We start from the raw sequence: 12,507 nt of genomic DNA on the forward strand, positions 1-12,507 counted from the left end.
CCCCGTTTGGTACAATATTTTTGGTCTCAAGATGATGCTCGGCTGTCCGATAGGGAATAACGATTTGGTATTGCCATGACGCAAAAACCGAACATCACTTGTTTATAAACTAATCCTTGAGTGAAAGATATATTTGTGCGACACTACTTCTATAGCCTTGACAGGTATTCAAGCGGTTACGTCAACCACATTGTGTCCTTCAGCAGTGAGCTTTCAAAAAAGAAATATTTATTGCACGTTTGACATTTAAGCATCATCCATCTCGCTTTTTATGGATTCTTTAGCAAGTCTCTCAGCTTCTTCGACGATATCCTTGGGGACAGCGGTATGCTTTCCTTTGCTCTCTTCACATATCCACGTGATTTCGAGCTCAAAGTCCTTATCCTTGGCCTCATCGTGTGCTGTGTGAATACTACAGGATGGAAACTGTCAGCTTCTTGCCGGTTGGACCATTCGGTAATATAGAAGAGAAGGGCTACTTACATGCGTGCTGCCTCTCTGACTGCCTCTTGTACGCTCATCTCATCCAACTTCAATTTCTCAATTTCAGTCTTTGCAACAGATTTACCCTTGCCAACAGCACATCCGTGGTAGCCCTAGTAATATGATTTGATTAATAACTTGAGCAAAACGAGAATGCCTCGTAAAAACCTGATATTTTACCCAATAGACACCAGAAGGCTCAATCATGTAAAGCGTTGCTTCGCCATCCAAGTATGTACCTATGATGGTTCCGGCACCTAAAGGACGGACGGAAGAATAAAGAGTATGTGCTTGAACAAAGAGTCCTAATCGGTCTGCCATTGACTGCAAATAAATACGTCTTCCGTTTAGCATATCATATCATCGATGTGGTGATCGAATTCTAGCCAGGCAATATTACCTTTCCAGAAATAGGTTGACGATAATTGTCTCTCCAGCTCTTCGCTTCGTCTCTTGCACTTTGAGCTATATAACGTCCATCAGACAGTAATCCAGCAGAAACCTAATAATAAGACGTGTCAGAAGTGTTTGCTGATCAATGGGTCGCATATGATGTAAAGCGTTTACATACAATGCCGACATGCATGTCCGCGCTTAGAATACGTTTGTTTGATCCAGGAACAACTAGCTTTGATTGTACAAGTTTCTCAACGGCAAGAACGACGCCGCCCTTCACACGTAGGCCAATGGCAGTTCTGTTAAGATTGTCAGGAACACAGGTTTCGAGTTATATCATGTCGTCGGTTGAATTCGACTCCAGAGTCAACGATCAGGTACATACCCGCTGTTTTCTACTGCCTTATTTGCATATTCTATTTGAAAGAGACGTCCGTCGGGGGAATATGTTGATGAATAGATATCGTACTAGAATTTGCCAATGCGTCAGTGAAAGGTACTTTGGAAGCTTGTCAGAGACTTCTACACACTCGCGTTGGAGTAGTGCTGAAAGTCTAGTATGTAAATTAACCTACTCCTGTGCCAATACCGCTCATTGTTGTAGATCAATGGTAGAAACTAGTCTTCGAGATTAGGCAGTACAGCGTCGGGGTCACACCTTTATACCTGCATCCGCGACGCGCAAAAGCTCGCCCAACGTCAGCTTTGGATGACGTCGTGATTGATTAAACTGAATTTTATAAATGAAAAACCTGAAATGACAAGTCACAATTTTTTGTCCCAAAATCATTTTGAAACCGAAAAATTTCAAATGTGCAAGAAAGGAACGATCTGACTGGCACAGCTCTTTTTGCCCTCTCACTTCTTCCGTTTAAATGTCAGAAGATCCACAGGAACCAGTAACGGTTCAGACACTTATAAAGGAACTATGGACATCTTCCACCAGTGAGGATTGCGACACTGCTGCTCATCAGCTTGCTGAAATCATAAAGAAGCAAGGTATCGCATCCCTGAAGGTACATGGTGTTCTTGAGAGCTTTGTCAACGGAGCCAAGAACAAAAAAAGTGGCCTAGAGAGAGAGGGTGCTCTTATCGGATTCAACGCTCTGGCAGAAGTCTTGGGTGCTCAAAGCGAACCTATCCTGCTTCCCTATGTCCCTATCATCCTTGATTTATATGCTGATAAGGGATCTGTTGTACAAGAAACCGCTGAACTAGCTGCCACCAATATTGTCAAAGATATTCCAGCAGAAGCTTACAAAGCCCTCTTGCCTATTATATACGAAGGATTGGGTGTTAATGGATCCAAGAAATGGCAGACAAAGGTTGGAGCTCTCAAGATGCTTACCCGCCTTGGAGAGATAGCCCCAACACAAATCGCTTTATCGCTGCCAGAACTTATTCCTATTGTTTCCGATTATGGATTGACAGATACAAAGAGTGAGGTAGGGGAAAATGGACTTACAGTGATTTATCTTACAGTCGATAATGCTGACTAACCTTTTGGCCAACAGGTTGAGAAAGCAGCAAACGAAACCATGATGAAGATCTGCTCCGTTGGAGGCAATGCCGATATCCAGAAGCATATGAAGGATCTTGTCAACTGTATGGCTCACCCTAGTATTGTTACTCAAACCATCGCCAAATTGTCAGCCACAACCTTTGTTGCTGAAGTCGATGGCCCATGTCTTGCTGTTATGGTCCCACTCCTTGTCCGTGCTTTGAACGAACGATCTACTCTAACTTTACGTCAAACCGTTGTCATCATTGACAATTTGTGTAAACTTGTCAAGGACCCTAAGACAGCTGCTCAGTTCTTGCCTAGTTTGTACCCTGGAGTTGACCATCAAGCTGAACAAGCTGCTTTCCCTGAAATTAGAGCTTTGGCTACTGCTGCCAGACGTACTCTTGTGAATGCCGGTGGTGGTGCCAAGAGCGATGGAACTGCCGTCGAAGAAACCGTCGATGATAATATCACTCCATCAGAAGAGGAGGCTCTCAAGATTGTGAAGCAAAAGATTAGCAAGGCTCAAAATTTCATCGACTCTTTCTTCAACCCCGTCATCAACTACATCAGTTTGATTACCATTGAGCTTGTCCGCCAAGAAGTCTTTAGCTCAAAGACATGGTCACAGCTCTTGTTACCTTACCTCCGATCTTTCTTATTGGAAAAGGATGCAGCCAATGTCTGCCATGATATCCACCATTACTACCATGAATTGGACTCCGCTCGTAATAGTGATGATGATGGTTTTGACGACATGGAAGGAGAAGAGTTGTGCAATATCGATTTCTCTCTCGCTTATGGTGGTATGATGTTGTTGAATCATACCAAGTTGAGACTGCATCGTGGCCAACGTTATGGTCTCTGCGGTCAGAATGGTGCTGGTAAATCGACTCTTATGCGAGCTATCAGTCAAGGAAAACTTGAAGGCTTCCCCAGTCAAGATCAACTTCGTACAGTTTATGTTGAACACGCCTTGCAAGGCGAAGATACGACTGTCCCAATTTTGCAATTTGTTTGCTCTGATCCCAAGCTCGCTGGTGTCACCGAGGAGCAAGTTGCTGAAGGCCTTCGCAAAGTTGGATTTACCGATGAGCGTCAACAGGCCCAAGTTGGATCTTTGTCTGGAGGCTGGAAGATGAAGTTGGAATTAGCTCGTGCTATGCTTATGAAGGCTGATATTTTGCTACTTGACGAACCTACTAACCATTTGGACGTCGCCAACGTAGAATGGCTTGCAAACTATCTCATTGATGAAAAGAACGTCACTAGCGTTATCGTATCCCACGACTCTGGATTTTTGGACAAAGTATGCACAAACATTCTCCATTATGAAAAGAAGAAGCTTCGATTATACCCTGGTAACCTCACTGCGTTCGTTGGCGCTCGTCCCGAGGCAAAATCTTACTTCACTTTGGCTGCCACCTCTGTCAAGTTCCAGTTTCCTAAGCCATCTGTCTTGACTGGTGTTCGATCCAACACGAAAGCCATTCTCAAAATGACCGATTGTACCTATACTTATCCCGGAGCCCCACGGCCTTCCCTCAAGAATGCCTCTGTTTCTCTTTCACTTGGATCTCGTGTGGCTGTTCTTGGTGCCAACGGTGCTGGCAAGTCTACCATGATCAAGTTGTTGACTGGTGAAATGACCCCTCAAGAAGGCACTATTTGGAGACATCCTAACTTGCGTATTGGTTACGTTGCACAACATGCCTTCCACCATCTTGAGCAACATTTAGAGAAAACACCTTACGAATACCTTATGTGGCGTTACCAAGGAGGTGAGGATCGTGAAGTTCTTGAAAAGGAGACCCGTATCTGGAGTGAAGAAGAACAAAAGCAGATGGACACCTATGTCAATATTAATGGAGAGAGTCGCCAAGTCGAATTTATCATTGGTCGTTCCAAGCTGAAGAAGACTTTCCAGTATGAGATCAAGTGGAGAAATCTTCGACACCAGAAGAACACCTGGATCCCACGAGATAAGCTTTTGGACCTTGGTTTTGGAAAACTTGTACAACAGTTTGACGACAAGGAAGCCTCTCGTGAAGGTTTGGCTTATCGTGAGCTCACCTCTTTGGCTATTCGTCAACACTTTGAAGATGTTGGTCTTGCTTCTGACATTGCCATGTACAACAAGATTGAACAACTTTCTGGTGGTCAAAAGGTCAAGGTCGTTATCGGTGCTGCCATGTGGAACAACTCCCACATGTTGGTCCTTGAGTAAGTATTCTATTCGCTGAACAAACACACACGTGGGGGGTTAAGTTCTTACCAAAGCGTTTCATTTTTTTAGCGAACCTACCAATTTCTTGGACAGAGAAGCTCTTGGTGGTATGGCTGTAGCCATCCGTGTTTGGGAAGGAGCTGTTGTTATGGTTTCTCACTCCACAGAGTTTGTTGGAGCTCTTTGCCCTGAGCATTGGCAGATTGAAGCAGGAGAGCTTACCAAATTAGGCAAATCGGCAATTGTAGAGGACAGTGTCCAAATTGACGAAGAAAAAATTAGAGCCAAGAACAAGAAGAAGAAGAAGATGACTCGCAACGACGTTAAGGAGCAACAAATTAGACGTAGACAACGGCACCTTAAGTGGCTCGCTGAAGGCGGTGAAAAGGAAGCCGATACCGATAGTGATTAGAATTACCACACATTGTAGAATGACGTTGACTTGCTCTTTGGACTCAAAATTACAGTCTTGGCGCACAGTCATCGTCAGGCCCTAAATTGACATTATATTTTTTTAGTTTCTCACTCCATACATTTCTCTCTCTCTCATACATTTATAAACTCATGTACGAACAAGCTTTGCAAAGTTTAAAAGAAGCATTCCCTACTGTTGACCCTGTGGTCGTTGAAGCTATCTTGGATTCACACAGAGGTCAAGCCGATCAGTGCTTTGAGCCATTGCTCCGCATTTCAGATCCAAGCTATAAGCCAGATGCCCCACAGCGTCGACAATCTCAGCCTCTACCATCTGAGCAGACGACTCGGACACCAGAAGACCCCGAACAAGAGGCACCTGCAGAATTGACTCCAGAAGAGCAGATGCGTAGAGATGAGGACTATGCACGTCAACTTGCACTGGAAGATGAGCGTGAGAGAGTCCGTTTGTATCAGAGACAACAGCAACAGCAACAGAAAGGTGGGTGGGTGGGCGTGAATAGGACACACGCCTTTATTGGGAGATAGCTAAACATGCTCTTATCAGGTAATCAAAGGCCACCAGCACCCGAGCGAGATAATTCTCAGGGAATGCTCAGCTCCTTTGAGCAAGAGCTTCCCGTCATCAAAGAGCGTATGATTGAAGCTGGAACAGGTAAATAAACCTTGGCTTTTTGCTATGAAAGTGCTACGTTAGACTTGGCTGACTCTTTTTTTCCGAAATCCCTATTACAGCTGCCAAGAACAAAATGATGCAGTGGTATAACCAAATGAAGGAAACTAGTCAGCAGAGTAGTCAAAACACTATGCCTCCTACCAACGCACGATACAGGTAAGTGATTCCACCACTGTGTAAGTTGCTGATCAAGGTATACATTCTTATCTAAATTTCGGCAGGGGTCTATCTCGCGACGAACACGACGATTTGTTGAGTGGTGATATGTCTGCTTTGCATTTGTCTGAAAACGACGTGTACAACAGAACAACTGGACAAGCTTTCCCTCAACGCCAAAACACTACAGATACTTCGGAATGGGATGATCGACTTGGTAAGTATTGGGAGGGGGGGTGGAAAAAGAGTCATATGATATGGATTCATGACTTGGTTTGCTTACTGGCTTGGCAATACAATAGAACGTAGAAGACCAGGCCAACAAAGTCCGACTTCAAACACCATCCAGGTCAATCCACCTGTCGGAGGACCGCGTCAGCAACCCTTCAAGACATCCACATCTATTGAACAACTGAACGCAGATGAGGAATTAGCTAGACGCCTCGCTTATGCAGACGACTATCCCACATCGCCACCCGTCATGCCTGCTAGACCAAGCTCTCAATCACCACCTCAAGCAAATCTCTCTCCTGTACACAGCCCTGTGCAATCACCAAATGCACAGCTGTCCCCTGCCTCTCGTTCTATTGAGGTCAATCCTCGCGATCCAGGTAAAGAGCATCTCTATAGTGAAAACAAATGATTCATCTGACAGAACCTAACATCGACCATTATAGAAGATGAAGAATATGCTCAACCATATACCATTTCACCAAAGGCACCATCTCCTAAGGAAGCAAGTGATGAACCTCTCAAGCCTGATGAGAATATTCAAAAGGAGCTGTTGGCTGCACAAGATGAAGATTTTGGCTTGGTAGACGTTGAAGACGATGACGATGAAGATGAAGAACTTGAGTCACATAAAGGTCAGTTTCATTAATTCAGAGTGTATCTTCAGGATTCTTCATCTTACTGATCCCACCCTACGCTATAGCCATTAAGGCGGCCAAACAAGAGAAGTAATTAAACTACACTTAAATCTTTCAATGACCTTATTCTTCTGTGAACGAATTTCATAGCACATTCCTTCCATTCTATATCTACACATTTCTTTCTTCTTCTTCTTTTTGGGAATAATCCACCTTTCGTAAGTCATGAACACAAAACCCTCTTTATTGTCATTACAAAGCGTTGAAAATTAAGACGGAGATTGAATGTTACCCCACGAAATACAATGTAAACTCCCAAAAAAAACTGTCTTTCATCCTTCTTTCCAATCAACTATGTCGGTAAAACCAGTGGTTGCATCTTCCGATTCAGGTTTCCGCCAGGTATACAACCAACCAATGTCAATCGATAGTGTAGTCATTAGAACATGGCTGCACTAGCCAAAGTTTTCAGCACCAATATGCTAAATTTTCTCAAACGTAGTCTCCTCCAACACAAGGTTCTAACGTCTACGAAAATGACACCGTCTTACAAAACATTCTGAAGAGACACTTACCTCCATCTGTCATGAGTCAGGTTGAACCTGATCTTCATCGATTTGGAAAACTAGTCGTTGATGGTACGTTGAAAGAGACCAGCAAAGTCAACTATCACATGGATGTGTTCTCACGATACCTATTTTCATGCTATAGAATGTGCACCTCTTGCCAAAAAATGTGAAGAGCCCGGCAACCACCCTCGCCTGCGTCAATACGATGCTTGGTGCCAACGTGTCGACGACATTGTCTTACCGAACGAATGGACTCAGCTACATGATATTGCAGCACGTGAAGGCCTTGTCGCAATCGCCTATGAACGTCCCCATGGTGAATACTCTCGTCTGTATCAATTCGCAAAGCAGTACATGTACATGCCCTTCAGTGCAAATGTCTCCTGCCCGTTAAGCATGACCGATGGCGCAGCCAGAATTGTTGAATTACTGGGAACACCGGAGATGAAGCAAAAATACTATAAGAAATTGACAAGGTACACTTCAATTTTTAAAAAAATTATACCGTTACTATTTCTTACTAACTTCTGTATGCTATAGCCGCGACCCAAGAGAATTCTGGACTTCGGGCCAGTGGATGACCGAACGCCCAGGAGGCAGTGACGTTGGTAAGTTGACACTTTATATAATACTACCACACATAAGATAAGATATTTTGACTCGATTGAACTCACGATTTACAATTCAAATAGGACGCTCCGAAACTATTGCAGAGCTTGAAGATGAGGCCAATAACGTTTGGTCCGTCAAGGGTTTCAAGTGGTTCTCTAGCGCCACCACAGCGGACATGACCATGCTACTGGCTAGAACGGTCGATCCCAAGACAGGTACTGTTAACCCTGGAAGCAAGGGCCTGTCCTTATACCTTGCAGAGCTCCGAAAGGAAGATGGTACCTTGAACGGCGTTCGCGTTCATCGACTCAAAGACAAATATGGCACCAAAGCATTGCCTACTGCCGAATTGGAACTCGTTGACATGAAGGCCGCTTTGATGGGCAAACCTCACCGTGGTGTGCCTAATATTACCGCCATCTTGAACATCACTCGTATCTATTCTGTTGCAGGCACATTGGCAGGCGTTGCTTCTTCCTTAGCCGTTGCCAAAGATTTTGCCCGCAAGCGCGAAGTAAGTGCCTAACTGCAATTTGACAATACACCAACATTTATTAAACCCCCTACCTTTTTTTTTTTTCTCTTTCTATAGGCTTTCGGAAAAACACTTGCTATGCAACCACTTCATGTCGAAACCTTGGTTCAGCTGGAATTGGTTTACCGTGCCTTGGCGCAAATGACTTTCTATGAATGCTTGCTACTCGGACGCACTGAGTGCATTGATGAAAACAGCGAGCAAGTCAAAGCCGACATCAAGACCCTTCGATTCATTACCCCCATTTGCAAATCATTTGGCTGCAAGATCGGTATCCAAGCTATTTCAGAGTGCATGGAGGCTCTCGGCGGTCAAGGTTACATGGAGGACGTAGGCATCGCTCGCGCTGTTCGTGATGCTCAGGTCAACACCATTTGGGAGGGTACTACCAATGTTCTGGGTTTGGATGTCCTGAGAGTGCTGAAAGAAACCAAGGGCGAGGCTCTATTCCACTTCAAAGAGGTAAGGCTCATCGCTTCACTTTGCTGTCCTACACCGGGCTAACAATGCACTGCGTATTATATTTATAGACCATCCTGGATAAAATTTCTGGAGATAAGGAAGTGCCTGTATTGGAAAATGCCGCAGAAGCTATCACAATTGCATTGGAGAAGGTCATCACCTTCTTCAGCAGCGTTAAGAACAAATTGGAGCTTGAAGCAAGCGCCCGCGACCTTACCTTCGCTCTTGGCAAGATTCTTGTCGGCGCCTTGTTGTACGAGCAAGCTGCCTGGGCTGTCCAAAGCAAACTACCCAATGCAGAGCAGGATTTGACTGCTCTTGCCAGATGGTGTGACCCGGCTGATCTTCACAAGGATATTCCCCAAAGAGATGACAAAAAGGTTTTGGAAGGTAAGCCTGGTTGCCCGAGAAAACTACAATGAATTTCCGCTACAATGTCTTCCCCGGGCCCTAATTTGTTTTCGTCAAATTTTTTTAGATGCCAAGCTTGTTTTCGGACCTGAAGCCAAGCTCTAAGCGAGTCTAACATATTGTATTTTATTGGGATTGTTGGAATGTATGAATAAAACCGAAATATACAAAATGCCTATTGTTGTTCATCGGCTGACTGGCAAAGTAAAGGCAGCGGGGTAGCACTGCAAATTCACCGGCGATTTTCGCAGTTTACCCATTCAAAATAGCAGTAAACCAGCGCTTCTGGCATATTCTATATTGTGATACAATGGCGATATGAAGATGGTATTAAATGTAGCAGCATCCATGCTCTTTTAAAAACAAATGTATCAATACTTAAAATATATACACATGTAATGGATGAAGAAACTCTCTCTCAAACATACCCTAGCTTCGTCAATAAATGTTGCCTTGAAAATGGCCGACCGTGAGCGCGTGACCATGATTTGGCCACATGGCATCAAAGTTCTTGTTCTCTCCGTTCCAAGGCAACAAATGATTGAGGTGGTACAGCCAAAGTCATTGAGCATGTAGGGCGGGTATATTACATATGGCAAAGCGTGGAGGAATAAAACAGAGTTTTGTGTTGACCGGCCAACTTCTGTCGGAGCTCGGAGGGATTGAACTTTGGCAATGAGCGCAGCTGATATGGCGCGCGAATGTGGGTTTTTGTGAACCCCAAAATGTCAGGACAAGCTATAAAAACCCCACACTTATTTGACAAGCCCTCCTCTCTTATTAAAGGCATTTTACATTTTTGAAATCCTCCTATCAATAGCATGGTCGTCAAGTGGGATCAAAAAGCAGCTCTTGCCTCTATCAAGGAGACCTTCACAGGCAAAGACGATATCTTGAAGCAATCTTTCGAACGATTGGTTCCAGCCATGGAGAAAAAGAGAGAGGAAATCAAAGCGGCTGGTCCCAATGTAAGTTATGACACGAACGATGAGCCGGTCATGTCGTTATAGCTACTGACGTGACGATCTTTCAGTATATCCCTACTTGCGAATTCCAAGACGTGATTGACAACAACGGTCGCATTCCCGACGACGTTGTCAAGCGAGTGCGTGACACCGGCTGCCTTGTCATTAAGAATGTCATTGACGACGAGGAAGTCCTTCAATACAAAAAAGAGATTCAAGAATATTGGTATAGCAATGAGGAACGTACGGGGAAGAAGGTGCGTTCTATTCAAAACGCAAAAGCTCTGGTCAAGATGAGACAGCACCCCAACCTTGTCAAGGCAATGATTGCTGCCAACTACTTGTGGCATGATCCTTCTGGAAAGGCTGATTGGGTTCCCGACAAGCCTATGATGTACAATGATGGATGCCGTATCCGACTCCCTGGTAACCCAGGAGGCATGGATGCCCATGTGGATTCAGGTATGAGTTGGGATCTATGCAAACATGTCCGTGCGCCATCACATAAAATTGACTAATTTGAGATTAGGTGGTATTGATCGATGGTTCCTTGATGATTATCGTCAGATCTACGACAAGGTTTGGGAAGGAAAATGGGAAGAACATGATCCATTCATCGCCACCCAGCGTGTCGAACTTGATCAAGCATCCAACCAATTGTTCAGAGCTTTCCAAGGATGGGTTTCGATGAGCGAAGCTGGCCAAGAAAAGGGTACCATCCGCCTATGCCCTACTATCAGAGAACAAACCGCATATTATCTCCTCAAACCATTGGTCGACCCTGAGATCACCGATAAGAGATGGCCATATCTCCAAAGTATGGGTCTCAGAGAAGAGCTTTACCCTCTTATCAATGAATGTCTGGTTACCATTCCTGACGTTCAACCCGGTGACTACGTGCTTTGGCATTGTGACTTATCCCATAGTGTCGAATATACACACAATGGTGAAAAGGACTCTTCCGTAGCTTACATCCCCGCTGCTCCTATGTGCTCTCTCAACGCTAAATACCTTGTAGCTCAACGTAGAACGTTCTTAGAAGGCTCTAGCTGTCCTGATTTCCAATTCCGTCATGAGGACCCTACCTTCGAACCTCTGTTTGAGAACCGAGCAAGTGAAGAGGATTTGACGGAAGTCGGTAAACAGTTGATGGGCTTCGCTCCTTATACCGCTGACGACAACGATGATGAAAGAACGAAAGACGTCGTTGCAAAATGCAATGCCATTTTGGGATTCTAATCATCTTGTATCTATACATGGTTCTTGGCCATACCACACAGTTATCATAATAAATATCATGAATTTTTTCCTTTGTATTTGATACTTTGTTATGGTTTTCTCGACGTTACTGGGCTTGTTTGTACCACACTTGAAGCATACACCATAAAAACAATTATATGGTTTGTATTATAAAACTATAATGAGCTGCTTGCCCGTAACCTCGGTTCTTCTCGCTAGAATCATGAATGTGCACAACTCAACGGTCAACGAACTGTGATCCTGTGGTTTTGAAGGTTACTCTGCCATCTTTGTCTGGAGGGTATGCAATAACGAGAAGAACTCTAGGGAGCCCAAAGCGTCCACGCACTGCAAGTTGAAGCGAGCTCATTTCAAGACTGTTAATTTGAATGGAAATGATGATGCCCCCCCCCAACAAACCTTCACTAGATGGTCTAGAGCAGCGTCGACGTCTATCTTGGGTCCCTCGCGGCAAGTCACAAAACGTGGTTGACTTTGCCTCGTGGTAAAACAAGCCAGTAAGTAATGATAATGCTTTATTGGGACAACGGCGAGTGGCGAGCGGAGCAAACAGTGGTGAATGCCGGTCCAAACAAAAGTACCCAATATCACTCATAAATAACATTATCCATCCGATATGTGTCTATGAGGGTATGCAGTTTGCATTCGTAAATGGTTATCCAATAGCAAACATAAAGAAGTGCTGCTATGTCCATTGTAACGCGTCGATACGGAGGCTTTTTGATTTTTAAACACCTACAATCGAGGGACATCAAATGAGATTAGTTTACCCCGAAAAGCCAACAGGCTGCCTCTATCACTGATCCTCTCACTACCGAAAGCCTTTCCATAAAATACATAATATTTATTGCCTCCAATCGCACAATCACCGCATTAGTCATCGTTTTCGTTATTGTGTCATGTTTTTGCAATCTACCACCGCCGCGGTTGACCTGTTTTCGGGATTT

The 12,507-nt window shown here is 44.3% G+C and overlaps 5 protein-coding genes across 5 annotated transcripts; 4 read left to right on the forward strand and 1 right to left on the reverse strand.

Moving 5' to 3' along the window:
- Nucleotides 1–113: 113 nt before the first annotated feature.
- K450DRAFT_261358 (uncharacterized protein) lies at nucleotides 114–1,567 on the reverse strand. The gene is made up of 7 exons (XM_051592308.1): nucleotides 1,455–1,567; nucleotides 1,265–1,347; nucleotides 1,055–1,178; nucleotides 884–985; nucleotides 664–807; nucleotides 484–596; nucleotides 114–412 (listed from the first exon to the last, which is right to left on the reverse strand). Exons 1-7 carry the CDS (start codon nucleotides 1,473–1,475, stop codon nucleotides 247–249), a joined length of 753 nt encoding a protein of 250 aa, XP_051440531.1. The 5' UTR covers nucleotides 1,476–1,567; the 3' UTR covers nucleotides 114–246.
- A 187-nt stretch (nucleotides 1,568–1,754) lies between these two features.
- K450DRAFT_275555 (uncharacterized protein) lies at nucleotides 1,755–5,022 on the forward strand (the record flags this gene model as incomplete). Its single annotated transcript, XM_051593173.1, has 3 exons — nucleotides 1,755–2,324; nucleotides 2,394–4,606; nucleotides 4,680–5,022. 3 exons carry the CDS (start codon nucleotides 1,755–1,757, stop codon nucleotides 5,020–5,022), a joined length of 3,126 nt encoding a protein of 1,041 aa, XP_051440532.1.
- Nucleotides 5,023–5,174: 152 nt separating this feature from the next.
- Nucleotides 5,175–6,840, forward strand: K450DRAFT_275556 (uncharacterized protein; the record flags this gene model as incomplete). The annotated part of the gene is made up of 7 exons (XM_051593174.1): nucleotides 5,175–5,526; nucleotides 5,593–5,700; nucleotides 5,781–5,877; nucleotides 5,943–6,094; nucleotides 6,180–6,488; nucleotides 6,555–6,743; nucleotides 6,812–6,840. The coding sequence occupies 7 exons, from the start codon at nucleotides 5,175–5,177 to the stop codon at nucleotides 6,838–6,840; spliced, it is 1,236 nt and encodes a 411-aa protein (XP_051440533.1).
- Nucleotides 6,841–7,100: 260 nt separating this feature from the next.
- On the forward strand, nucleotides 7,101–9,346 carry K450DRAFT_266953 (uncharacterized protein; the record flags this gene model as incomplete). The annotated part of the gene is made up of 7 exons (XM_051592819.1): nucleotides 7,101–7,148; nucleotides 7,249–7,384; nucleotides 7,488–7,791; nucleotides 7,856–7,923; nucleotides 8,008–8,441; nucleotides 8,520–8,924; nucleotides 9,023–9,346. 7 exons carry the CDS (start codon nucleotides 7,101–7,103, stop codon nucleotides 9,344–9,346), a joined length of 1,719 nt encoding a protein of 572 aa, XP_051440534.1.
- A 509-nt stretch (nucleotides 9,347–9,855) lies between these two features.
- On the forward strand, nucleotides 9,856–11,615 carry K450DRAFT_303479 (uncharacterized protein). The gene is made up of 3 exons (XM_051593793.1): nucleotides 9,856–10,303; nucleotides 10,369–10,762; nucleotides 10,830–11,615. Exons 1-3 carry the CDS (start codon nucleotides 10,157–10,159, stop codon nucleotides 11,537–11,539), a joined length of 1,251 nt encoding a protein of 416 aa, XP_051440535.1. The 5' UTR covers nucleotides 9,856–10,156; the 3' UTR covers nucleotides 11,540–11,615.
- The last annotated feature ends 892 nt before the right edge of the window (nucleotides 11,616–12,507 follow it).

This window comes from Umbelopsis ramanniana (assembly GCF_025399195.1).
Source record: "Umbelopsis ramanniana AG unplaced genomic scaffold K450scaffold_87, whole genome shotgun sequence".
NCBI classification, from domain to species: domain Eukaryota; kingdom Fungi; phylum Mucoromycota; class Umbelopsidomycetes; order Umbelopsidales; family Umbelopsidaceae; genus Umbelopsis; species Umbelopsis ramanniana.

Coding starts and splice junctions, on each gene's coding strand:
- K450DRAFT_303479 (XM_051593793.1), top strand. CDS start 10,157: ATGGTCGTCAAGTGGGATCAAAAAGCAGCTCTTGCCTCTATCAAGGAG. Junction 10,304..10,368: donor TCAAAGCGGCTGGTCCCAAT/GTAAGTTATGAC, acceptor ACGATCTTTCAG/TATATCCCTACTTGCGAATT. Junction 10,763..10,829: donor GGATGCCCATGTGGATTCAG/GTATGAGTTGGG, acceptor ATTTGAGATTAG/GTGGTATTGATCGATGGTTC.
- K450DRAFT_261358 (XM_051592308.1), bottom strand. CDS start 1,475: ATGAGCGGTATTGGCACAGGA. Junction 597..663: donor AGCCTTCTGGTGTCTATTGG/GTAAAATATCAG, acceptor TCATATTACTAG/GGCTACCACGGATGTGCTGT. Junction 413..483: donor GTCAGAGAGGCAGCACGCAT/GTAAGTAGCCCT, acceptor TCCATCCTGTAG/TATTCACACAGCACACGATG.